At 58.0% G+C, this 24,010-nt stretch overlaps 4 protein-coding genes across 5 annotated transcripts; 3 read left to right on the forward strand and 1 right to left on the reverse strand.

The window, feature by feature from the left end:
- Window positions 1-499: 499 nt before the first annotated feature.
- SNTB2 (syntrophin beta 2) lies at window positions 500-9,740 on the forward strand. Its single transcript, XM_070952760.1, has 7 exons — window positions 500-977; window positions 5,173-5,386; window positions 6,455-6,665; window positions 7,008-7,150; window positions 8,062-8,252; window positions 8,732-8,916; window positions 9,243-9,740. Exons 1-7 carry the CDS (start codon window positions 500-502, stop codon window positions 9,333-9,335), a joined length of 1,515 nt encoding a protein of 504 aa, XP_070808861.1. The 3' UTR covers window positions 9,336-9,740.
- Window positions 9,741-12,640: 2,900 nt separating this feature from the next.
- On the forward strand, window positions 12,641-17,690 carry VPS4A (vacuolar protein sorting 4 homolog A). Its single transcript, XM_070953234.1, has 11 exons — window positions 12,641-12,718; window positions 13,188-13,299; window positions 13,392-13,539; window positions 13,685-13,746; window positions 13,877-13,996; window positions 14,083-14,239; window positions 14,400-14,548; window positions 14,689-14,770; window positions 15,446-15,665; window positions 16,137-16,277; window positions 16,502-17,690. Exons 1-11 carry the CDS (start codon window positions 12,698-12,700, stop codon window positions 16,601-16,603), a joined length of 1,314 nt encoding a protein of 437 aa, XP_070809335.1. The 5' UTR covers window positions 12,641-12,697; the 3' UTR covers window positions 16,604-17,690.
- On the reverse strand, window positions 17,665-22,089 carry COG8 (component of oligomeric golgi complex 8). 2 transcript variants are annotated; one of them, XM_070953233.1, is made up of 5 exons: window positions 21,728-22,089; window positions 21,436-21,643; window positions 20,115-20,936; window positions 19,641-19,809; window positions 17,665-18,001 (listed from the first exon to the last, which is right to left on the reverse strand). In XM_070953233.1, exons 1-5 carry the CDS (start codon window positions 22,081-22,083, stop codon window positions 17,844-17,846), a joined length of 1,713 nt encoding a protein of 570 aa, XP_070809334.1. In that variant the 5' UTR covers window positions 22,084-22,089; the 3' UTR covers window positions 17,665-17,843. The 2 variants fall into 2 exon arrangements, with proteins under 2 accessions (XP_070809334.1, XP_070809333.1); XM_070953232.1 differs by lacking the exon at window positions 17,665-18,001 and adding an exon at window positions 18,881-19,276.
- Window positions 22,090-22,268: 179 nt separating this feature from the next.
- On the forward strand, window positions 22,269-23,948 carry NIP7 (nucleolar pre-rRNA processing protein NIP7). The gene is made up of 5 exons (XM_070952886.1): window positions 22,269-22,369; window positions 22,515-22,601; window positions 22,853-22,991; window positions 23,304-23,444; window positions 23,528-23,948. Exons 1-5 carry the CDS (start codon window positions 22,314-22,316, stop codon window positions 23,645-23,647), a joined length of 543 nt encoding a protein of 180 aa, XP_070808987.1. The 5' UTR covers window positions 22,269-22,313; the 3' UTR covers window positions 23,648-23,948.
- Window positions 23,949-24,010: the final 62 nt, after the last annotated feature.

Genomic DNA, 24,010 nt, shown 5'->3' on the forward strand with positions numbered 1-24,010 from the left:
GGTTTCCAAAGTTGCGGGTCTTCCAACCGATTCGGAAATGGAAAAAGCCTCTATCCGCACGGGACGATGACGGCTCCGAGTCACCACCGCTACTTTCCCCCGCTTGACCCGTTGGGCTGCACCTGCCCGGGGGTGGGGGTGGGGGTGGGGGTCCCGGTAGTTTCCAGTTGGGACGCCGAAGCCCACTCGGGGGCAGCTGTTGCCGGAGCAACGATGCAGGCGGGGAGCGCCGTTTCCGACCCCAGCCCCACCCTGCAAAAAATCTGTAACACGGGCCGGGTCACGGGAGGGCCGCCCCTCCCATCGGCCGGGGACCCCGCGGGCCTCCCTTTGGGCGAAAGGCTGCGGGCACAGGCCGCCCCCCCCCCCCGCCGCTCACGTGACGCGCTGCCCTTGGCACGAACCTGCGGCCGGGCGGGGCCACCGCCTCCCTCCCTCCCTCCCTCCCGCGCCCGCAAGAGGCCCCGCCCGCCGGCCCAGTGGCGGCGTCTCGGCGGGCATGGCGGTGTGGACGCGCGCCCGCAAGGCCGGGCTGGTGGAGGTGCTGCTGCGGGAGCGCTGGGTGCGGGCGCTGGCCGAGCTGAGCGGGGAGGCGCTGGCGCTGAGCTCCGAGCCGGAGCCGCGCAACGGGCTGCCCAACGGCGCCGCCTCCCCCGAGCGGGGCGCCGGAGCCCCCTGGCCGCCCTCCCCGCCCCCGCCGCGGGGCTCGGCGCCGGGCTCCCCCCCGGCCGGGCTGCGGCGCGTGCGGGTGGTGAAGGCGGAGGCGGGCGGGCTGGGCATCAGCATCAAGGGCGGGCGCGAGAACCGCATGCCGGTGCTCATCTCGCGCATCTTCCCGGGGCTGGCGGCCGAGCGCTGCGGGGCGCTGCACCTGGGCGACGCCATCCTGGCCGTCAACGGCCTGGACCTCCGCGACGCCACCCACGACCAGGCCGTGCAGGCGCTCAAGCGGGCCGGCCGGGAGGTCCTGCTGGAAGGTAAGCGCCGCGCTCGGGGGCTGCCCGGGTGGTGCCAGCTGCCCCGCCCGGCTTTGGTCCGAGCGTCTGAGGCCAGCCTGCCAGCCCTTCCGTTGAAAGAGGCTGCGGAGCCGTTGCAGGAGGCGGCCCGTCCCCTCAAACTCCAGGCTGCCGGGAGGCTTTTTCTGGCGGGAAGGGCTCCGTCCTGTCAAAGCCCCTGGAGAGGAGGGGAGGGCTGGGCTGGGCGGGTGGGCCACCTTAGCACCGGCCTGCTCTTCAGCCTGCCCTTAATCCAGGTTCAGCTTCAGCGATTAAGAAGTGGGGCTCCTTGTCTGGGATGGGATTCTCTGGGAATGCCGGGTGAAGCCTGTGCAAGACGCCTGTGCCGCCACGCAAGGGGTTGGTGGGGCTGCTGCCATGCACACCTGTCGCTTTCCAGCTCTCCTACATCCTTGGTCTGGGGGGGGGGAGGCAGTGCTTGGTTGGGGCTTTGCTGTCTTCTTGGCCAAGGTTTCTCTCTTGTGGGACCAGTAAGTGGTGCTGTAACTCGCAGCCTAGGAGCAGAGGAAGCGAAGTTTGGGTGCCAAACTTGGGCGCTTGGGGTGGGAGCAAAGAATAGCAATCCTGGAGACTGGATTTTGGAAGTGACCCAAGCAGCGTTTCTCTGTGCTGCTTCTCCTGTTGGAACACAGCCTGCCTTTCTCCACCTCTCTTGGATAAGAACTATCCCCCCCCCCAAATCTCCATCAGTCCAGTAACAGAAAGGAAAGTGAGGCTCTTTGTTGTTGGCTGATGCCAACCGCACCTTTGTGGGGAGTCTGCAAAAGTGCTTGTAATAGCGGGGACTTTAAAGGGCACCCCAACTCTTGAGGAGAACTGTCCTTCATTGCCCTGAGGTAGAAGGCTGGGCTTAGTCTTGCTGATCTTTGGGATCTGAGCCTGCACAGTGGCCCCTCAGTTGACCAGGCTTTTCCCTAAGTCTCCCCACTTCGTGCACTGCCTACAACTGGGCTCAATCTTCCCAGGATTTCCCCAGGGCCAGTTTGGCTCACACCTTTTTTCTCCTACTTCCTATGCACGGTAAGTGTCTCTGGGTAAATGCGGCACCCCCTTAAGAGAGGGTGGTGAGAAGAGTGATGGGAGGGGGCCTTGTGGGGAGCTGGAAGGTCCCACCCAGCAGCAGCTGCCCTCCCTCCCTCCCTCCGGCTTCCCCTGCTTTGCCCTCTGGGAGGGCAGCTGCAGACTTAGAGCAGGGCGTGTTTCTACTGGGGTGTGTGCGTGTGTGTGCGTATGTGCTGGGCTGTGCATTTCCTCTCTCTCCCCCCCCCCCACACTATGCAGAATGCTAAAGGTTGTGAAAACTTCCGTAAAGCTTCCCTTTCTCTGAGCAGCGGCTCTTTCTCGGCTGCAGCCACGCTGGAGAATAATGGGGGCTGAGGCCACCTGGGAGCGGATGGAGCAGCCTCTTGGCCTGTTGTTGCAAGAGAAGGTCCTTTGAACATTCCTCAAGAGACCAGGAATTTGGGTGGCATTCGGGGGCTTTGCAGCTGAAAGGGTCACTGTTAGGGAAGCCAAAGGCAGCCCAAGACCACCCAGCCATCCTCTGGGCCACAACTGGGGCTGTGTCCAGGTTGAGCCTTCCTTTGGAGTCGGTTGCCTTGGTTCCTCGTGGGCAGCCATCCTGGCCCAAGAGTTTTCTCCAGAGGCTGAAATGTTTCTGCTCTTCCACAGGATTCTTTAAGCCCCTCCTCTCAGTCCAAACCCTTGGACTCCAAGGATTTTTTTGGGGGGGGGGAGGGGGATGAATAAAACACTTTTGCTCTTGCAAAGAAGGTGACTGGCTCGGATTTGTTCTTCCCAGCGCTTGAGTCGTCCGCCGGCTGCTGTTCTTGGAGCCGGCTGGAGAGGAGCAAAGGCTTCCTGGGCAAAGGAGGGTAGGGAAGTTTTATGGATGGAGATACTGGAGAGCGAACATCTGCTAGCCAGCTGTGGAGCTCCTCTTCTACTAAGCCAGCCTCCTAGGAGGGGCCTTTTTCCACTCTGTGGTCTGTGCAGAAGGAACGCTGCTCTGTTCGCCTCCCCCTCCCACCGGGTCCTCTTGGAGCCCCTGGCTCTGTAGAGAGGCGGGGTGTGTGTGGTGTGTGTGAGTCTGAGCCCACAAAGTGCCCCGCTGACGGCTCCCTCTGGACGTGGAGCTCTGACCCTCCCCCCGCCCTCCTTGGCGCAAGCCTGGAGCCCCACTGGACAGGCTGGGCGCTAGGGCAGCATTGGTGCGCAGGCGGCCCCCCCTCTGCCACCAGCCCCTGTCAAGGGTGCGCCCTGCTGACCTGGCTCAGACAGTTACATCCTGCTGCCACTTCTGCAGCTGCCCTGGTTGGAAAACAGGTGTAAACCTGCCCTGCGCTTGCCTCATTGGTGACTTGGGGGATGGTCTGCATGTTGGGCAAGCCCTTTGGTCCTTCCAGACAGAAATAAGCTCCTTTGTTTTTGATGTGTTTCCTTATCTTTTCACGCTGCCCTGGCTTCAGACCTCCCTGGGGGTGGTGAGGGCCCTGCGCCTGGCAGGGCTGCTCAGGAGAGTTAAGTTTAAACAAAGGGCTTGAAAGGTTTGGTTGGCCTCCCTGCCTTTTAGGGCTGCAATGTGTCTGGGTATAAGCTGCCAGCCCCGATGGCAAGTTGATCCCAGGAATGCGGAGCCCGGGATTTGTATGGGGAAACAGAGATGGCATTTCCCCTGGCCCTGCTTCAACCGGAGGCGGATGAGAAAGCAAGCGGCTGGCGCTGATGCCCTTTCCTGGTGCCCCCATGCCAGCTGCTTCCTCTCTGCACATACCCTTGGCTCGGTCCTCATCAGGAGGCCCAAGTGACCGTCTGGGACAGGGAGATCCTTCTGGGAAGAGCAGCCCAGCAGAAAAATTACTTGCTTAGGCTATGATGACTTTATTGTCTGCTGAAAAGGGAAGATGGTCCCTGCTTATTTAGAAGTGACTCCTTCACCACTCTAGGACTGCTGTTCCACCAGCTGATCTTCCTAAAGGCTGGAGGGTTAGTGGGATTTTGCGAGTTTTCTTAAGGTTTTGTTTAGAACCTGCTGGAGGTTTTTGTGGCTGGCAGGCAGGCACGTTTCTCCTTCGCCAGCAGGGGCTGGTGCTTGTCCACTGTGTCTGTTGGTAGATAATTGATCCAGATTTGCACTCTGCTTTTGGCATCGTCTCTTTTCATGGCTTCTGACCAAGAGCTCAGTTAGCCAAACAAGCAGACAGAACAATGGCTAACCCAGATTGTGAGCCATTTGCAATCAGATCAAAGGCCTCCTCGAGTAGCTGCATCTTTGCTGAGGGTGACTGCCCCAGAAACCACCCACTGCTGCCTCTGCGCTCTGGGGGCAAGGAGAACTTCCCTGCAGCGTTTCCTTGCTGGAGCCAAGATGTCTTCCGGGTGCCAACTGTCCTTGCAGAGCGGGATTAGAAGCCTGGCTGCACTAATCCTCTCTGGAGGGCAGCAGGGCCCAGAGCAGATCCCTGAACCAGCACCTTGAGTGGGGCTGCTCTCCTTGCGGGGCAAGGAGGGGACTGCCCCAGAATGAGAACGGCTGGCCTCCCCACACCTCTTTGCTGCTGCCGCTGCTGCCTGACAGGATGGGCAGCATTGAGCAGCTCAGAAATGGGGAGCTGGGCTGTTGGGCGGTGCTGTGGGAGACCCTTCCTCTGGAGTAGAGCACCAGGCCTTTGCCTGCCATGCTTTCCAGGGGGGCATCCGAAAGTCTCGTCCGCTCCCAGTTGCCTTTGTGCTGAGCTTGGTCCCCATCAGGGGATTGTGATGGTGAAATGGCCCCTCGGTCTGGGAGTGGCTGCAGGCAGAGAGCAAAGAGGAAGGAGAGGAATTAAGCAGGCAGTGAGAAAGGCAGGAGGCCGAGCGGAGGCCGCCTTGACAAAACGCTCTGAGCCTTCCGTGATGTCACCGCTTGCCCTTCCTTTGGCTGGCAGCTCCCTGGGGGGGGGCAGGGTGTGTGTGTGGAGGTCTTTAAGGCGCATCCAGGGGGAGAGAGCGGGGAGATCCTTGATCTGGGTGCCATGGGGCTGCTCTCTGCCCAACCGACCTCCCGGGTCCAGCCCACCAAGGGGAGCCCCCGGGGAGGTCACTCTGTGGGGCCTTGAACATCAGGATGGCCACTCCTGGGAAACGCTCAGCCCCTCCCTTCTCGGCCTGCTCTTAGTGAAGTACATGCGGGAGGCCACTCCGTACATCAAGAAGCCGTCGCTGGTGTCCGACCTGCCGTGGGAGGGGGTGTTTCCGCAGTCGCCCAGCCTCAGCCTCAGCGAAGAGTCTGGCTCCCCAAAGCACCAGAGTCCCCCCCAGGACCGCAAAGTCATCCCCTTGAAGATGTGCTACGCTGCCAGGAACCTGAGCATGCCGGACCTGGAGAACAGGTCAGAGGGGTGGGCAAGCAGGAGATGTTACAGGGCAGCAGTTGTCTCCTTACATGAGGACTAGCAGCCTGTGCTGACTTCCAGGGTGCAGCTAGAAACAACCCCACCCATCCACCCCGATCCTTTCAAGGTTGCAGCTCTGCAGCTTCTCTCTGGCGGGTGGGACCAAAATCCAATGCCTTTCTGCGCCCCTCCCCCCCATCCAGAAAACTTGCTGTTCTGGAACGGAGGGTCTGGTTTTGCAGAGGCAGCACACACTCTGGCAGAGGCCCAGGCGTGTTGTGCCACCTGCACCCAGGCCTGCCACTTGCACGGAAAGGCCCTGGGTGGCCCTGGCAGCTGTAACATTGCACCAGGGAGGGGAACCGTTGCACCAAAGGCTGTTCTGGGGTGGCAGCAGAGTCTGGCGGAGAGCAGGAGTGATGGATGCCCGCTCAGGTGCCAACACTGGAGGAGGCCCCTCTTTCCCTGGCCATCAGCCCAAAGGCTTCCTGGGGTGAGGGGCAGGGAGCGAGTGCGAGTGTCACAGGGTGTTCATCTGCCCTGCAAGATACCCTGACCCTTCTCCACTGGATGTGGAGCAGTGTTTGCTTTGGGTGTCCACAGGATGCAGCCTTAAATCCCCGCCAGGGGGGTGGGGAGGAGCTTTTGGCCCCAGCCAGGCAGGCAGGTGGGAGGAGGCAGTGCCAGGCATCCCTTCCAGTGTTGCGCTTCAGTCCCTATGGCCGCTCCTGAGAACTCAGGAGGGGAGGTTGGGGATGGGGCAGAATTGGGACGGGGGAGCCCCCTGCCAGCCCCCAAACCCAAATGGCTTTTGCAAACCTGACCACCCCCAAAGCAGCCCGGCCCTCTGCTGGGTCAGCGGCACTTCTAAGACGCCTTCTGCCAACCCTGAAGGAGCCAGGGCAGGGAGCGAGTGGTGTGTCCTCCTGTAGAGGTAGCCCTGCTGCCACTGGGAGAGGGTGCCACACTTGGCCCCTGAGAAGAGCTGGAGGGGCCAAAAGGGACCCAGAAGATCAGAGGTGGAGCCCCCTCCCTCCTCTCAGCAGCTCTGCCTTCTCTCTGCAGGCTGATTGAACTACACTCGCCCGACAGCCGCAACACCCTGATTCTTCGCTGCAAGGACACGGCCACAGCGCATTCGTGGTTCATGGCAATCCACACCAACATCATGGCCCTCCTCCCACAGGTCCTGGCTGAGCTCAATGCCATGCTGGGGGCCAGCCATGCGCCAGGCAGCAGCAGGGAGGTCAAACAGATCGCCTGGCTGGCCGAGCAGGTGAGCCCCTCGCCCGGTGCCTTGATAGGCCTAGCTTTTCTCTGACTGGCAGTCAGAGGGAAGAGAGGGAAGTGATGTGGCTGGAGGCCGCGGAAGCCTTCTTTGACCAGAAAGTCATAGCCCCTCCCCCGACTACTGGCAACTCAAAGATGGGGTGAATGTGTGTGTGTGGGGGGGGTTCCCCTTCTCTGAATTTGCTCCTGATCCTTGTCTGTAAGCAGGTCTCCCACAAGGGTGGTCCTCCTGCCCTGGGCCCCTCTACGTGGCCTCTCGCTAGCCCTGGGGCCCAGCTTCCCCATAAACGTTTCAGCCCTCCCTTTCGTCTCTCTTGGCTTCCTGCAGGCCAGACTCGATGGCGGGCGGCAGCATTGGCGGCCGGTCCTTTTGGCTGTGACGGAGAAGGACCTGCTGCTCTTTGACTCCGTGCCCTGGACAAGGGACGCCTGGGCCTCCCCCTGCCACAGCTACCCACTGGTGGCCACCAGGTGGGGAAACCTGAGGAAGAGGGTCTCTCCAGGCTCAGGCCACGCACAAGGCCTTCCGGAAGGGGAGAGGGAGTGAGGCCCTCCTGCGAGTGCTGGGGGTCAGCTGCCTCCTGGGCAGTGGGGCTGCCTGCCTCTGGGAGAGCAGCCGCTTCCGGATCCAGCAGGGCATTCAGTTCTTATGAAGTCCCAGGGTGCTCTTGCCTTCTGGAGGCCCCTGCCATCGCCTTCTGCAATGCCTTCTGGGAAGTTGCTGCTTGCGTTCATTTTGGAAGTTTTGTTCCGGAGGCAGGAAAGTCCCAGGTTGCTTCCTGCAACCAGAAAATCCGCTGGCAACTGTTCCCTCTGTGGAGCTGCCGGGGTGGGGGGGGCAGGAATTGGGAGAAAAGTCTTCTTGGGCATCCTTGCCTGCCTTCTCCTCTCCCCCCCCCCACCTCAAAGCTGCCAAGGAGAAAAGGGCTGTACTTGCTCCTACCTTTGCTTTGGCTTCAGCCTTTGTACTCGGCCTGTGCAAGAGGAGACTGGCACGTTCTCATGTGCAGGGGAGGGGGCGGAGAGGTGAGCTGTCAGGCCTCCCCTCACAGGCTTCTGCTGCATGGGATTAGCAGGGGTCTCCAAGGGAGGGGTGGGGTGGCTGGCAGGGACTCCCTCGGGTTGCCTCCCCAGTGCCCAAAGTCCTCCCCAAAGGAATCAGCCTGCTCGTGGGGTGCTGCTCTGTGGCCTGCCCACTCCTCCAGATGGGTTTTTTTCCTGACCTTTGGTGGGGAGAACAGGGTGCAGTGGGGGTGGGCTTGAGGGAGAGTCTCCCCCCCCCGAAGCATTTCTGCAGTCTCTCGGGGGTGGGCTGGGGGGCTTATTTGTTCAGAGCAAGTCACCCCCAGCTTGCAACTGCTGCTCCTTTACCCCCCACTCAGGCTGGTGCATTCAGGCTGCAGGTCACCGTGCCTGGGATCAGACCTCAGCTTTGCCACGCGGTCCGGCTCTCGCCAGGGCATCGAGATGCACGTTTTTCGTGTGGAGACCCACCGTGACCTCTCCACCTGGACCAGGACCCTGGTGCAAGGTTGCCATGCCGCTGCAGAGCTCGTCAAGGAGGTCTCCGTAGGTATGCCTGGCTGCCCAGCCCAAGGACTGTGGCCCCTCCTCTCCTGAACCACTGGAGGAAGCCCAGGTGGTCAGGGAGAGATTATGCCCACCAGCTACAGTGTTGGTGCCTTTGGCAGCAAGAATGATGGGAGCAGACAGTGGGGTGGGAGTCCCTGCCTTGAGGCAGGTGAGCGAGTCCCAGCCTCCAAGGCTCTTTGGCCCGGCCATCGGAAGCAAAACCTGCTCCTTTCGTGTGGCCATGTCAGCCAGGCTGAGCAGCCTGGCTCTTGGGCAGATCAGGCATTGCCTGTTGAAGTAACCAGTCGTTGTCCCCCACTCCCCCTGGACTTAAAGGACAAAAGGTGGGGACCAGCCCTGGACAAGAAGAGGCAGGCTGGAGATGGGCAAAGCAAGCCTGGGCTCGGTTGACCCATGGTCCTCCCCTTGTGGCTCTCCCCTTGTCTCCTCCTGACCATGGAGGCTCTGCTTTCGGCCTAGGCTGCGTCTGGAACAGCCAGGATGTTCGACTCACGATCCACTATGAAAACGGCTTCACCGTGTCCAGTGAGGGAGCCGGTTCTACCAGCATCCTCCTCCGATACTCTTTTGAGAAGCTGAAGATGTCTGCTGACGATGGGGTCCGAAACCTGTACTTGGACTTTGGCGGCCCGGAGGGGGAACTGGTGAGTGGCTGGTTGAGAGTGGTAGGGGGAGAGCCATCTTCTGCCAACGTTTGCCTCAAGAGGGACTGTGGATTTAGGCAGGTCCCTGTAATTCCACTGGAAAATAAAGGAGGAAGGCCTTTTGCTCTCACACCCGAGGGAGAAGGAAACGGCCACAGAAATGGTGCATTAAAAATGGCTGCACTCATAACTAGAAAGCCACCTGAGCTTAGAGTTTTGGCTACACCTGGGCTGCAACTTCAATTTTGTGTGGGACAAAGGGGTGGATGCTGGCCTTTGAAATGGCAGGGGGTGACCCTCTCTCCCTCCCGTGTTCTCCTCCACAGGCCCTGGAGCTGCACTCTTGCCCCAAACCCCTGGTCTTCGTCCTGCACACCTTCCTATCGGCCAAAGTGACCCGCCTGGGCCTCCTGGCCTAGCCGCAGCCGCCGCAGCCGCCACACATGGTTCCTGGCCTTGGGAAGCTGCCATCTGCCAGCCTCAGTGCCTTGCCTGGACTTGGAATGGTCCCGTCCCTCCCCTTCTGAAGGGCTCTGGGGAGGCTGCAGCCTTAAACCCTTTGCCTGGTCAGGGCAGGCCAGGCGAGAGCCGTAGAAGGAGCAATTCTCTGGTTGGATTGTGTGAAGCCATCGTTCTGTTCCGCTTACCAGATGTGCCTTTCAGTGGCGACCGGGAAGAGAAAGGAAGCTTCCTCCCAGAACAAGCAAAGCGGTGCCTTGTGTGCCCAGTTTGCCGCTGACATGCCCGAGTCATGCGCTGCTGCTGCTGCTGCTGCGGGAGGGGGGTCTGGGCAAGGCTGGGGGCTACTGTTCAGTTGGCTGCCAGGTTCCAAATCAGAAGGGCCCCCGAAGGCTCTCTTTCCCCCTCCAATTCGAGTTTTAGTCCGAGAGCCAGTAAAAGAAGCACCTTGGATTAAGAGATTCTTTGCAGCATGAGAAAAAGTCTGATTCAGAAACCAGCGCAGGGAAATTGAGTAGCTTTCCTTGAGCCTCTCCGGCTAGCTATGCAGAGCCCGTCCCTCTTACTACAAAGGGAGATGCTCTTTGACCAGCTCCCTTCTTCATTTTGGCACTGACCGTTACAGTAGAGTAGCCAAGCCTGAATCACAATTTTTACTATTTTATCTTCCTCTGCAGAACCTCCCCCAGCTTGAGTGAATGTATCTGCAATTCCTAACGGGGCACTTCCAAAAATACTTAGCATCTGCTAATGCAGAGTCAGTAAGGAGGCCACACTAGCCACAAAATAGACCCTCCTTTCCCCTCCAACCCAGAGGGACCCTGTTGTCCTCCTGCAACAAAGGATGTAGTCTCTTGATACAACAGTTGAGCAATCTCCCCAACGTCACCAGTGAAAGGCAATGGAGGCACTCGGTGTTTCTTGCTCTCCTGAGGAAAGAAATGAAACCTTGAGGGGTGCCCTGGTTCTTGTCTCGGGGAAGCAGAGAGCCCAGAGGAGGGAGTAGTCCGTGAGGTGCCCCCAATTCTGGCTCCAGTGGAGGGGATGGGAGGGAGGGAGGGGCTGCTTGCCAAAGAGGAGCCCACCTGCACCATTCAAGGAAGGCGGGGCGGGAGGGGTGTCAGGCCTCCTCCTTGGGACTTGCAAGGAGGGCCAGGCAGAGCTCTTGCCATGGGGGCCCAGGAGTAGCGCCAGAGGTTGCGCCCTCCGTTCCTCCTGGTATCTGCAGTCTGGAATGGGTCTTGGGCATCAGTTGGAAAGGGAACAGCCCTCTCCTCTGACCTTTGAGCCTCCATCCTTTTAGATCCCTGGGCAGGTCAGAGACCCTCTTGGCCCAGGTGGAGGAGGCAGAAGGCTTCCTGACCCCTCCTGTGAAGGATTTAGGCCCTTGAAGCAGAAGGGGAAGGCTGGCGCTCTGGCCCTTGCCCTGGATGTCTGGCTGCTCTGTTAGGGCTGGAATTTGGACTTCGGAGAAACCTCAAGTAAGGATCGTTCCTGGCCCTTCTCTGCATTAAAAGCCAATATTCAATGGTGCTGGAGTCACTTTCTGAAGAGAATGCCTTTTTCCAGTCACCTTCAGTTGGGTGTAAGCAGCTTCCCTTCTTTCCGTCTGCCCTTAGACAGAGTGGGTGAAAGAGTTGCAGCTGATCGTTTCCTGCTCGTGTCCACTGGCCAGGCTCCCATTCAGGGTTGCTGCCAGGGACCCTCTTATATGTTTCAGAAAAGGGCCCCTGCCTGGGAGGGGTGGGTATGAATGTATGGCATTGAGAGACAAAATCTTGCTGGCGTTAGGTTTTCAAATGGTGCTTTTATATCACAGTGATGAACTGTTATTACCAAATTGAGACAAACTTTTAAAAATACAGGTGAGGAAGTGCAGCTTGACTGTCATGTTCTCCCTTTTTTACATAGCACTTTTCCTAGCAACTCCAGATCCAGTTTTTCAGCCCAAGGATGATGTTGCAACGAGACAGGAGGCCGCTGCACTGAGAGTTTAGACCCCGAATTGATGTGGAGCATAAAGCTGGAGTGGGGGACAAAGCTCCATTGGTGGAGATTTTGAGGTGGGAGGCAAGAACAGATTTCAGGGCTTGCTTCTTGCTAATGTTTGTTAGGCCAGGGAAACACTTTAATTCAATAATTACTGAACCAGGATGGCGCCTCTCACCAAGCGGATCCCTTTGTTCCATGACGCAACAGCAATTGGCTGCAGTTTCCCACCTTCTGTTAGATGTAGGGGAGTTTACAGATAGGGCAAACAACCGTTAATGGGCCCAAAGTGCCAAAGAGGTCTTGAAATTTTGCACAGAAATCACTACAAGTAAGCGTCTATGTTAATGCTGTGCAAAGCTGTATGGCTGTGTGGCTATCCTGATTGTTATAATCTCATGTGGAGTATCGCAACAGATGCCGTCACAATCAAATCTTAAATGTACAACCAGCTTTATTTTTTTATTCTTCATACGTGGTATTTATACAATGACTTGCTTTTCCAATGATTTTAAATGCAATTCTGGGGGGGTCTCCAGGTTCTCAAAAGAGGTGATATTTGGACCAGGTCTGATCTTCGCCAGCAGAGAAATTCTCACCAGGCTCTGCAGAAAACCTGGGTGCTCCTGGCCCGAGTTACTCTCCACTGTATCGCATTGTACATTACAATGAAAGGTGACGAAGGGCAAAAGTGTATAATAAAGTATTATTAGTTTTAGCCTCGACTGCTGTTTTGTGTCTTGGGGGGGGGGCAAGAAGTTTAACTCCCAGCAATGAATTGGGAGCGGGTGAGAAAAATGGGGAGGGGAAAGGGGGGAGAGATGCCCCCCCAATCCAATGGTGCACTGGAGGCGCAGACCCAGGGGAACCTGCTCCCCGCGGAGGACGGAGCCCGGGTCCCTCCGGCCATGGAAGGAAGGAAAGAAGGCAGGCAGGCAGGCCGTGGGGGGCGGGGAGGGGTCCTTCTCCCCGAAGAAGCGGGAAGAGCTGCAGAGGCGGGCCGTTTGCATTCGGTGGGTCGAGGGCGCAGCGACCCCGCGAGGTGGGCCGTTCCTGGAGAAGGCCGGCCGCTTCTGGCCCGCCGCTTTTTCCGCGCTTGGCGTGCCGCTGGAAGGCCAGCGAGGCCGGACGCGGCAGGCGGAGCAGCAACAGCAGCATTGCTCGGGCGGCGAACTACCACTCCCATCGGCCCGCGCGCCAGCGGAGAGACCGCCCCGCCCCCGCGCGTTGCTACTCCGGCGCCGGCCTGCAGGGGCGCTCTGCGGACCGAGGCCGCCCCCGCCGCCCCCGCGACCCGTCCGCCGCCGCCGCCGCCGCCGCGGGCAGGGATGCGATGACCACGTCCGCCCTGCAGGTGCCTCCGTCCCCGCCGCCCGGGCCACGCGCGCCGCTCCCGGCTCCAGGCCTCCCGAGCCGCCCAGCCACGGGCCCGCCCGGCCTCTGCCTGCCTGCCTGCCTGCCCTCCCCCCGCCCCCCGCGCGGTCTCCCTCCCCCATTGCGGCGGCCCGGCCCGAGGGAAGCGGTTTGGCTGCCGCGGGGCCCGAGCGCCCCCCGCCCCCCCCCCCGAGCAGCAGCCCCGCCCGTGCAAGGCTTGGGGGCTCTGGGCCCCTCCCGAAGCGGCTGCTCTGGGGGCCTCCGGGGCCAGAGCGGAGGGGCCGGGAAGGGCCCCCGCGGAAAAGCCCCGATCCCGAGCCTCCCGGCGCCCCGAAGGTGGCCTGGGCGCCGCCGGAGAAGGAAGGGAGGGGGGGCGCTTGGGCGGCTCCTCTCCTGGCCCCTCCCTCGCAGCACCGGGGCTCCCCGGCTGAGCCTGCTTGTCTTTCCAGAAAGCCATTGATTTGGTCACCAAAGCCACGGAGGAGGACAAAGCGGGCAGCTATGAGGAAGCGCTGCGCCTCTACCAGCACGCGGTGGAGTACTTCTTGCACGCCATCAAGTGTGAGTCCAAGAGCGGCTTTGACCCTGGGGGCCAAGAGGGGAAGGGAAGGAGCCCCGGTTCTAGCGCCCCATCCGTCCCGTCTGCCCCACAGATGACGCGCACAGTGACAAGGCCAAAGAGAGCATCCGGGCAAAGTGTGCCCAGTACCTGGACCGGGCGGAGAAGCTGAAGGACTATTTGCGGAACAAGAGCAAGCAGAGCAAGAAGCCGGTCAAGGAGGCCCAAAATGACAGCAAGGGGTAAGGGCCGGAGGGGGCATCCACCCAGGAAGGCTGGGGGGCTCCTGTTGTGGGGCCCCTGCACTGCCTGTGCCAAAACCGACTGAAGAGGAGCTTGTGAGGAGTCCTTGCTCTGCTCATGGCCTTGGGGTGTCTTCCTTTGCAGCAGCGACAGCGACAGCGAGGGTGAGAACCCGGAGAAGAAGAAGCTGCAAGAGCAGCTGATGGGTAAGCCTGTCCCACTCACGCCGGAAGGCCGGGGGATGGTCCCGGAGGCTCAGAGACTGCTCTGCTCCGCTGGTGAGGGAGGGCGTGAATACTCAGCTCAGGTCTCTGGGGCAAACTACCTTGGCTGCAGGTGCCATCGTGATGGAGAAGCCCAATGTGCGATGGAGCGACGTAGCAGGCCTGGAGGGGGCCAAGGAGGCCCTGAAGGAAGCTGTCATCCTGCCCATCAAATTCCCTCACCTGTTTACAGGTGAGACCACGGGGTCCCTCTCAATGTTCTTTGAGATGTTTTGGGATGAATGAGGCCATCTCCTCTTCTCTCCTCTCCTTGGCCAGGCAAGCGAACACCCTGGCGTGGGATCCTTCTCTTCGGCCCCCCAGGAACTGGGAAGTCCTTCCTGGCCAAAGCAGTGGCCACCGAGGCCAGCAACTCCACCTTCTTCTCCATCTCATCTTCAGATTTGATGTCCAAGTGGCTGGGGGAGAGTGAAAAGTAGGTGGGGAGGGCAAAGCTTGCTCTGTTGAAGAAGTGGGGCCAGGGGTGAATTGAGGCAGCATGGTGGGTCTCTGTGGGGGGTTTCCTTCCACTGTTTGGGCAGCCTGCATATGGGCTGTCCTGGCCCTCTCCTCACTCTGCCCGGCTTCTTCTTTAGGCTGGTGAAGAACCTCTTTGAGTTGGCCAGGCAGCACAAGCCATCCATCATTTTCATCGATGAGGTGGACTCTCTGTGTGGCTCCCGCAATGAGAACGAGAGCGAAGCTGCTCGCAGGATCAAAACAGAATTCCTGGTGCAAATGCAGGGTGAGTGATTGGCCGCCGGGCAGTAGTCCGGAGCAGCCGCTGTTCTCAGGCCAATGGCCAGGGCTGAGCAATCAGATCTGGGAGCGTGGGGCCTGCTCTCTCCAGAAAGGGTGACACAGGGCACTTCTCTTTTTTCTCAGGGGTTGGGAATAATAATGATGGCACTTTGGTCTTGGGCGCCACCAATATCCCCTGGGTACTGGATGCTGCCATTCGGAGAAGGTGGGTGAGAGCAGTGCGTGCATGGGTGAGTTTAGCCTGGCAGAAACCAATTAATCACACTTTGTGTAAGTAGAAATAGCCGAAATTCAGGTTCACAGGATTAGAAATTCAAGTTCAACAGATTGTAGTTCTCCGAATAAAAAACAAAAGTCTTCCTGCTTACTTCAAAAGGCAGTTCCTCAACCTCACACTGCGGGTATATTCCGTGGCTTTTAAAGTCACCATTAGATAATGTGTGATTTCTGCCCTTTGACTATAATGCCATGTTGTGTGTGCTGCACCTGGTGCTACACGTAGCCAAGCTTTGGCTGGCTTGAAAAGTACTTGGGTGGGAAGGCTGCAGGAAATCCCCAGGCTGGGGCCTAGAACAAGCATCCTGTAAAAATATCTTCCTAGACAAGCATCATCCACGGAGTCCTGAAGGGAGGTGTTTTATTTACTACTACAAAGAAGCACAAGAACAAACTAAACTCTGTAGACATTGGACTGAAGGCAAACCTTTTCACTAACCTCTTGGCCAAATGCAGTTAGCTGAAACCGTCCCAGAGGAGAGGGGTTACTGTCAACACACACCTCAAGGGCAGGACGGTGAGAGAGAGACGCGCACGGAGGCACACCCATGCTACACAACCCAGCTTTGGAGATTGACCCCTGCATTCCTTCCTTCGCACATAGGTTTGAGAAACGCATTTACATCCCGCTTCCAGAGGAGCTGGCTCGTGCCCAGATGTTTAAGCTACACCTAGGCAACACCCCCCACAACCTGACCGAAGCCGACATTCACGAGCTGGCCCGAAAGACCGATGGCTACTCGGGGGCCGACATCAGCATCATTGTGCGGGATGCCCTGATGCAGCCCGTCCGCAAAGTGCAGTCAGCCACGCACTTTAAAAAGGTGAGACTGGCAGAGCGTATGTGTGCATGCGTATGTAACTACAATATCCTGATGACTTCTGGTACAAAGCAGGGCGCTTTAGCTGTGAAAGGTACAAGCTCTCTGCCCACCTTTTTTCATGCAGTGCCTCACCCATTGCTTGCCTACCCACACCTGATTTTTTTAACATCCATTTCTTTTTGTGGGGAGGATTACCGAACACGGCAGGCATTGTTCCTGTCATCCAATGGGAGCAATTGGACTCTTGAGATCGGAGCGTTGAAAGCCTTTGTGGTCTTGCAGGAGACTTCCAAGACCGGTTCGCTCCCTTTTGCAGTCTTTGACCGCTGTTACTGGAGAGCAGATGGTGATTGAGGGGTGGCTTGTCTGGTGGACTGTTCCTTTCTCCCCTATGTTGCTGCTGGGCCTCCCTTCCCAGACCCGAGTTAGACAACCCTCCTGATCCATCTACTATTTGTATCCTTACTGCAGGTTCAAGGACCTTCTCGCGCCAATCCTGGTGTGCTGGTAGATGACCTGCTGACTCCTTGTTCACCAGGGGATCCTGGGGCCCTTGAGATGACCTGGATGGAGGTGCCTGGGGACAAACTTCTGGAGCCGTTGGTCTGCATGGTGAGTGGTTGTGACAAAGCCCCTTTCCTCCCCTCCTCCTGGCTTAGGCCAAACTCTGCAACAATACACCCAGGGCTTCTGTGTGGAATGTGGGTCCACAAAATGGGACTGAGCACAAAACTAAGCAAGGATATAAAGCATCAGTCCAGTCACCCCTTACGTTGAGGGGAATACTGCTGAGATGCTGGACGCTTGGGGGTTCTGAACGTTCTCTCTTTTTGCAGTCAGATATGTTGCGTTCGCTAGCCACCACCCGCCCCACGGTCAATGCGGAAGATCTCCTGAAGGTGAAGAAGTTCACAGAAGACTTTGGCCAAGAGGGTTAATACTGCACCTGTGGGACACCCCATTGTTAGGTGGGAGCAGCTAACAGCCCATTTTCCTGGCCAGGAGTGGAAATGGCCAGGAGCGGCTGGTGGACTCTGCCATGCAGAAGCTTCGTTCTCCACCTGTCTCCGCTGGAGCATCTCTGGCTGGGAATGGAAAGGGATCCATTGGGGTATCAAGGGACAAGAGCAAGCCTAACTCGGTCTGCTTTCTCTCTCCCGCCAAATACCCCATCATTCTGGTGTTTTCTTTTATTTCCAATGCTTAGTTTCTGTTATCAAAAATAAAAGCAGCCCAACTCCCTTCTGCTCCCTGCCATTTCCTCAGCTCCTCCCCCCAGTGAGTCCACTTCCGCTTCCCAAAGAAAATCCAGGGGTTCTTCCAGAGACCTCTTTCCATCTCCAGTACTGCCGTGCCTCAGCTCAAGATCACTTGAGGAAAAGGGCGTCATTTTGCCAAACTTGTGTGATGCTATTTTATTGGGTTCTGGTATGTTTTGCCGATGTTCAGTTTCTGCCCACTCCAAACTCCTTTTGCTCTCAGAACAATTTTCCTTCCAGCCTTTGGTGAAGGTCCTCAGCCGTTGCTTTGCTCCTGGGTGCATGCTTGATGTTGGGTCTGGGGGGAGGGCGTAGCAGCCATAGCTTCAGACTGCAGGACTCCTTTGCAGCCATGCAGTTCCACCTGCCTGCCAGATAACTTTGCAAAGGAGAGGGGAATGGTGGCTTGGCTCCCATTGACAGGACACGGGTGGCATTCCCCGTAAGGCCTGGACGAATCCCAAGGAAGCTTCTCCCTGCAACCTCTGGCCAAGTAGAGTTGCCTTCTTGAGCAGAGCTGAACAGGCAGAAATATGTGCGCGCGCACACATCCATGCCTGGGGTCAGGCTCATTGTTTTTACTGGGTGAATTTGTGCCACAGGGAGAGGCAAGTACCACCCCACCATTGTTAATATAAACTTTAGGCCTGCCTTGTAAGAGGGCTGAAGGACCGCTTTCTCACAGCCCAGCCCACATGTAGATACATTTTAAAGTGATGGGTTGTATGTAGGTGGCTTGTAGAAGAATAAAATGCTGGAAATGAAACCTTACAACATTCTTTTCTTTAACCGAGTTTACACAGAAGTAACTGGTAACATTCACAGCAAGTTCAAGTCCTGCAAGGCAGCAGAGGCTGGGCTGCTGCTTTTAGTAATGTCACCGGTGAGGCTGCTCCCTCCCTGGATTGAAAGGAGGTGCTCATCGGTTGACCTTGGCCCAATGCAAGCAGCTGAAAGTCCCGCTCTCCATCTTGTCCACGTAGAGGATCCCTTTGATGTGGTCCATCTCGTGCTGAACGATACGGGCTGCGAAACCTCTGGCTTGCCACGTGGTCTCCCCTCCAGCCTCGTTCAGGCCTGGGGGGAGAGAAAAAGCCCACCAGCGGGGCCTGCTTTGGGATCCCGGGGGCGAGCGGGCACCTCTCCCTGCGGCCGCCTGGCCCCCTCCTCACCTGAGACCTCCACGGCCATGTGCCGGGCGACCACGGCCGAGAAGCCGGGCAGGCTGGCGCAACCCTCCGTGAAGTAGCTGGCCCGGCTGTCCAGCACCCGCACGGCCGGGTTGACGAAGACGCGCAGCGGGAAGGGGGCGACCTCCAGGGCGCGCAGCCCCTCGGGCAACTCCTCCGGCAGCGGCGGCCCGCGGAACTCGGCCACGAAGACCTGCAGCGGGACGCCCAGCTGGGGCGCGCTCAGCCCCACGCAGCCCTCCCGCCGCATCACCGCCACCAGCCGCGCGATCAGCCGCTGCACCTCCGCGCTGCCCACCCGCTCCGGCTCCACCGGCGCCGCCACGCCGCGCAGCACCGGGTCGCCCACCAGGCAGACGCGCTGGAAGGGCGGCTCGCACGGGCCCAGCAGCCTCCGCCGCAGCCGCTGCCAGGCGCCGGGCTGCCCCCAGGGCCGCTGCGAGAAGGCCAGGCCGCGCGGCCGCCACGGGACCGGCACGGCGCGGAGGACGCCCCCCAGCCCGCGGCTCCAGCTCCGCGCCGCCATCCGGCCCGCACAGGAAACGGGGAGGGGGGGAGTGGAAACATCGGGTAGCGCAAGCGCAGACGGGCCGGCACGGCCGCGCTCAAGCCCCTCCCCCCGGGAAGCCCTTCCCCCAGGCGTTGGGAGGGGTGAGGGCGCTTCCCGCCCACAATAAAATACCTCGGGAGAGAAAGCAAAACACCAACTTTATTCTCAGTTCTTCTCTTGCATCTGCTCACCCACCCACCCCCCCCCCCGCCCGCCTTCCCTTCCTGCTTGGCCAGGGAGGCAGCCAGAAACAGCAACTGCAGCCAAGCGCAGCCCTTGCCTGGCCAGGGTGGAGGGGGGGGAGCCCAAAGATGAGCCCCCAAACCTCCACCAGCTATCCTGTTGCAGAGACCCCGCTGAGCGGCCGTGAGTCCTCAGGAAGGGGGATCTTCTCTGCAGCTGGAAGAACAGACACGGCAGGGCTAGGATCTGCTTCCTCCTGCTCTGAGCCAGAGAGTCCCAAGTCCAGGGGAAGTTGTAGGGCCAGCCCCTTCTCAGCCAGAGGGAGAGCAGTCTCTTTCTTGGGAAGGACTGAGCCCAGGAGCTCCTGGATCACCTCCTCATCTACACAGGCGAGACCTCCGTATTTATGGACCTGAGCAGCAGGAACACCTAGCAGGACGGGAAACAAACACAAAAATGGGAAACCAGACCCTCCCATCAATCCTAAATCCCAGAGAAGGTTCCTTTCTATGCTTTCCAAGTCTGTGATCCCTCCCTCCTGGGCACCTATGCACATAATTCCCTGATAGGGCAATCGTCCCAAAGCTTCTTTTTCCTAAAGGCAATTAGACATTCTTGATGTTCAAAGAAAACACAAAGAAAGTCCAGTAGTCTTTTTGTAAAAAGCGGCTTTGGGACAATTGAAAATCTCAATTGACAAGAGGCCAGGCCTAACTCCGAAGAGCAATAAAGTTGGCTTCACTTCCACCAGCTTCCTCCTACCACTTCCTGCAAGGAAGTAAAGGTAACTGACCCAGAATCTGTGCAATCTGGGCTAGAGGGAAGAGGAGTTGGAGACAGCGGTTGAGATATGGCACCAAGTCTTCCAGGAATGCTGTGCAGAACTGAACAAACAGCTCTTGCTCTTGACTGCTGAATGCTGCCGCCTCCGCCCGATGGAAAGCCAGAATGATCTTTACACCCTGGGGAGAGAAAAGACTCATTAGAAGCCTTTGGTTTATAAATTCAGAGCAACTGGATGAAAATTACCCACTAAAAACTTGTATCATGAATTATCCAACCAGGCAGATATACTAGTATTCCCCACAGGCAGTGCTTGACACACCTAGAAACAATCCACCAGCCACAAAGAGACTATGAGAGATCTAAGGAGCTCAGTTTAAAATGGGAAGAATGCATTCAAGCTTCTGGAATAGCCATTAAAATAATTATTCTCACCACTCTGAAATACAGAATATTTTTCCCAATCTAAGATAGAAAACAGTACCTGGCTGAGCACGTTCTCCAGGAGAGCTGCCACAACCGGGGCCAGAGCAACAGGACAGCAGAGACGCAAATCATTGAAAGCCATCAGGATGTTGTTGAGCAAATGGGCAAGAGGGGGGAAGTCTAGCAGCACCAGAGGGGGCTGCAAGGTGCCTGGCTGGGCAGAAGGCATTGGCACAGAGATGGCACTGCCCAAGAGAGCTGGCGCAGAGATCAATGTGTAGGAGTTCATCTCTTCTTGAAACTGGTCTGTGGCCTCCTGCATAGCTTTTTTGAAGGTAAGGAGCACCACATGCTGAAAAATGGGAACAAGCTGGCCCCGGAAGTCCGCCCCTACACGGCTGAAGGACAGGCCAAAATACATGCACTGGCCCAGCAAAGAGTCAAGGCGATTGCCCACACCACGCTGTAAGTCTCGCTCAAGAACCAGCAGAAACTGGGAGACTTTCTGCAGCACCCACCCATGGAAGATGGCACTCTCATTGAAGGTGTCCTTCCCCAGGGGCAGCACCAGCGGCTCTTCATCTGCAAATATGGCACGATACTGCGTGACAATGTCAAAGAGATGCACGCGGCATGCCTCTATCGTTTTTGTGATGTGCACATAGGGGTCATCAACAGGAACAGCCGCAAGGATGGAGTGCAGCCAGAAGTCTCTTGCTTGCAGGAATGTGATGCGCAGTTCGGCCTCTGTGAAGACATCCATGCAGCGCAAGTAGCCAATGACACGTAAGCAAGCGGGCAGCTGGATGTTGGTGCGTAGCTGCTGGATCAGTTGAGTAAGCATGAGCTGTGTGGACTGACGCACCTCAGCCACTATGCCCTAGGAAGGAGAGAAAAGCTGTTCTTAGTGGGGCAGACGCTCTGAAAATAGATTCCCAAGACCATGCAAGAGGCATACCCTAGTTCTAATTCTGGAGCCCCCATGGCCCTTTGGACACATTGTAATAATACTGCCAGAGATGTGCTCTGGCAATATTAAGGACAGCCGGCATGAAATGTCTACGCTGAGATGTGGTATGTTTGAGCAACTGCATATACACCGCAGTCACCTAACAAAAGGCACTTGGTCCTAAATCACCTCAAATTTCTGAGTATAAAAATAACCAGCGTTTTACAAATCAAAAGAAAAGCCATAAAGCCTCAACACTTTTGCTTTGCCTTCTCCCTTCTCTGAGTTGGAGTTCTGCTTCAAGACTAAGGCTCCTGCTGAAGAGGAGAACGAAGCCTTCATCCCAAAGCCCTCAGGTCAAGTGCACAGTGAGCACAGCCTGGAAGTTCAAAGCACTTCACCAACCGGTAATCCCCGGTCGCTCCCGAACCTGAATTACGGGGATGCCGGCGTGCTTCTTCTCCAAGCGGCGGACGTAGGAAACGAGCTCCAGCGCCTCCTCGTAGTAGCTGTTCCGGACACAGGTGTCCATCAGCTGCGGGATCTCCAGCACCTCCAGGATCTCCGTGTGCCGGTTCAGCGTCACGTTGTTCATCCGGCGGTTCTGCGCGATCTGCTCCGCGTGGCGCATGAAGCCCCTGCGGGAGAAGGCGGCGAGTCAGCGGGCGGGCCTGCCCGGCCGGCGCCCCCCGCCTCCCTCCGGCCGGGAACCAGCGGCTCACCGGCAGGCCTCGGCGAAGGGCGGCAGGCGGTCCAGCAGGCGGCTCAGGCCTTGCTCGATGCCGCCGAAGCCGCGGCGGGTCTCGGCGGTGCACTCGGCCGAGCGGATGAAGGTCTTGTAGTGCGCGAAGGCCAAGGCCCGCGTCTGCGCCCCCAGCTGCGCCCGCTCCTCCGCCAGCCGCCCGGGCTCCCGCCGCAGCGCCTCCAGGCCCAGCCCCGACAGCGCCGCCAGGTAGGTCGGCAACTCCGCGTCCCCCGCCGGCATCGCTGAGGGCGACGCGCGGAACAGCCAGGCCAGCAGGCTCGCCTCCTCCACGTCCGCTGCGCTGCCCGGGGCCGCCGCTTCCGAGGCCGCCATCGCGGAATCTACGTGGACCAGGAAGTGATCGCTATGACAACCGGGGCGCCGGGCCCTTTCGTCGGCACTTCCGGCTTCCGTTGCGACCACTCTGTCCCGACGTTCTCTGGCACTCCATAGTCCATGAAGCAAGCGCGGATTGGATGATCCTGCAGTGAAGCAACTTCCGGCGCTGGGAGCCGCTTCCGGGTCCGGCTAAGCTTGCAGGTCACGCGGCGCTCGGAGGGGCGATGCGGCCGCTGACCGAGGACGAGACCCGCGTCCTCTTCGAGAAGCTCGCCCGATAGTACGTGCCGGTGCCAGTGCCGGTGGTAGGCGGAGCCACCGGCTGGGCGGTCGGGCTGAAGGGAGGCCGGAGAGGGAGTGCTTGGCCGAGGCTCCGGCGGGGGGGGGGGGGCTGCCTCGGCTGACTCCGTCTCTTCTCTTCGCAGCGTCGGCGAGAACATCCAGCTGCTGGTGGACCGGCCGGACGGCACCTACTGCTTCCGCCTGCACAAGGACCGCGTCTACTACCTCAGGTGGGCGGGGCCCGTGGGGCCAAAGAGGGGAGGGGAGGGGGCGCGCTCTCCCTTGTATGTCACCGTCAGCCCTGGGTTGGAGGCGAAGCTTTTGTGCGTCTGTGACCTTCGGGGCTTCCTCCAGATAGAAAGGTTGAGGAGCCCGGGCCCAAACCAATGGCTGACCCTCCATTTGCCCTACAGTTTTTGAGACTGGCCCACTGAAGCCTGTTCCTAGCTCCCGGGTGACTCTACTCTGCTTTGTTTTTCAGCGAGAGACTTCTGAAACTAGCTACCAATATCCCACGGGACAGCCTGGTGTCCCTAGGCACCTGTTTTGGAAAATTCACCAAGACCCAGAAATTCCGGCTCCATATCACTGCCCTGGATTACCTCGCCCCTTATGCCAAGGTAAAGATGGGCCAATGTTCATTTTATTTGAGAAGCATTTCTCTCTGTTCCAAAGCAGGAGGCTTGAAGGATGTGAGAGATGTTTGTCATGCTCCAAAAAGAAGGGAGAGGGCCAGAATGTCAACCGGCTTGCCTTGGGACAATGAGTAACATTTTTACTGCAGCGGTCAGTCTAAGAGCAGTAAGGCCTGGAAATGTAGCAGTGATAACTGTTTAATTCGGTGCAGGAGGCCTGAAGAGGCCATTCTATCATGCAAGGAACCACTTCTTGAGGCTTAGAGTTCAGAGGGTTATTCTGTTTCTCTCCTGCAGTACAAAGTCTGGGTAAAGCCTGGGGCAGAGCAATCTTTCCTTTATGGGAACCACCTCTTGAAGTCCGGTCTGGGGCGCATCACTGAGAGCACTGCTCAGTACCAAGGAGTGGTGGTGTATTCTATGGCTGATGTTCCTCTGGTGAGTTGTGGCAGGTGTTTGGATTTGGGTGGATCCTGATACAGAGAAGAGTTGCATCATTTACTTTACTTTGTTTCCTGCAGGGATTTGGGGTGGCAGCGAAAACCACCCAGGAGTGTCGAAAAGTGGATCCCATGGCAATTGTAGTATTTCACCAAGCAGACATAGGCGAGTACATACGGCACGAGGAGACACTGACTTAATAAACTGGGCTGAATTTCTCCCAGTGCTGTCTGGCAGCCGTACACCTTAAAAATTGCTGTGCTTTGGATTATTTGATGCCCTTTTTGTGTAACCTGGAAGGACTGCTGATTGCATGAAATGCAATCGTTTCCCAGTCAGAAATTTTTAACGTGATCAGTACCTGCATTTCTTAGTTGGACAACTTGTAAAACTTTGGGATGAAGCTATAACTCTTGTCAAATTATTTGATGTTGTTATTCACATTGTTTTACTCATGTTGAGCTCTGAGAGCTAATAAAGATGCCATTTCTGTTATTTTTAGCACAACGAATGCACTCGTTTCCTTTTACCTTATTAGCTGGGCAGTTACAGGTGTTTCCTAA

The sequence above is a fragment of the Pituophis catenifer genome, unplaced genomic scaffold, assembly GCF_029215685.1.
Source record: "Pituophis catenifer annectens isolate HBS135680 unplaced genomic scaffold, rPitCat1.0.hap2 SCAF_13, whole genome shotgun sequence".
Taxonomy (NCBI): Eukaryota; Metazoa; Chordata; class Lepidosauria; order Squamata; family Colubridae; genus Pituophis; species Pituophis catenifer.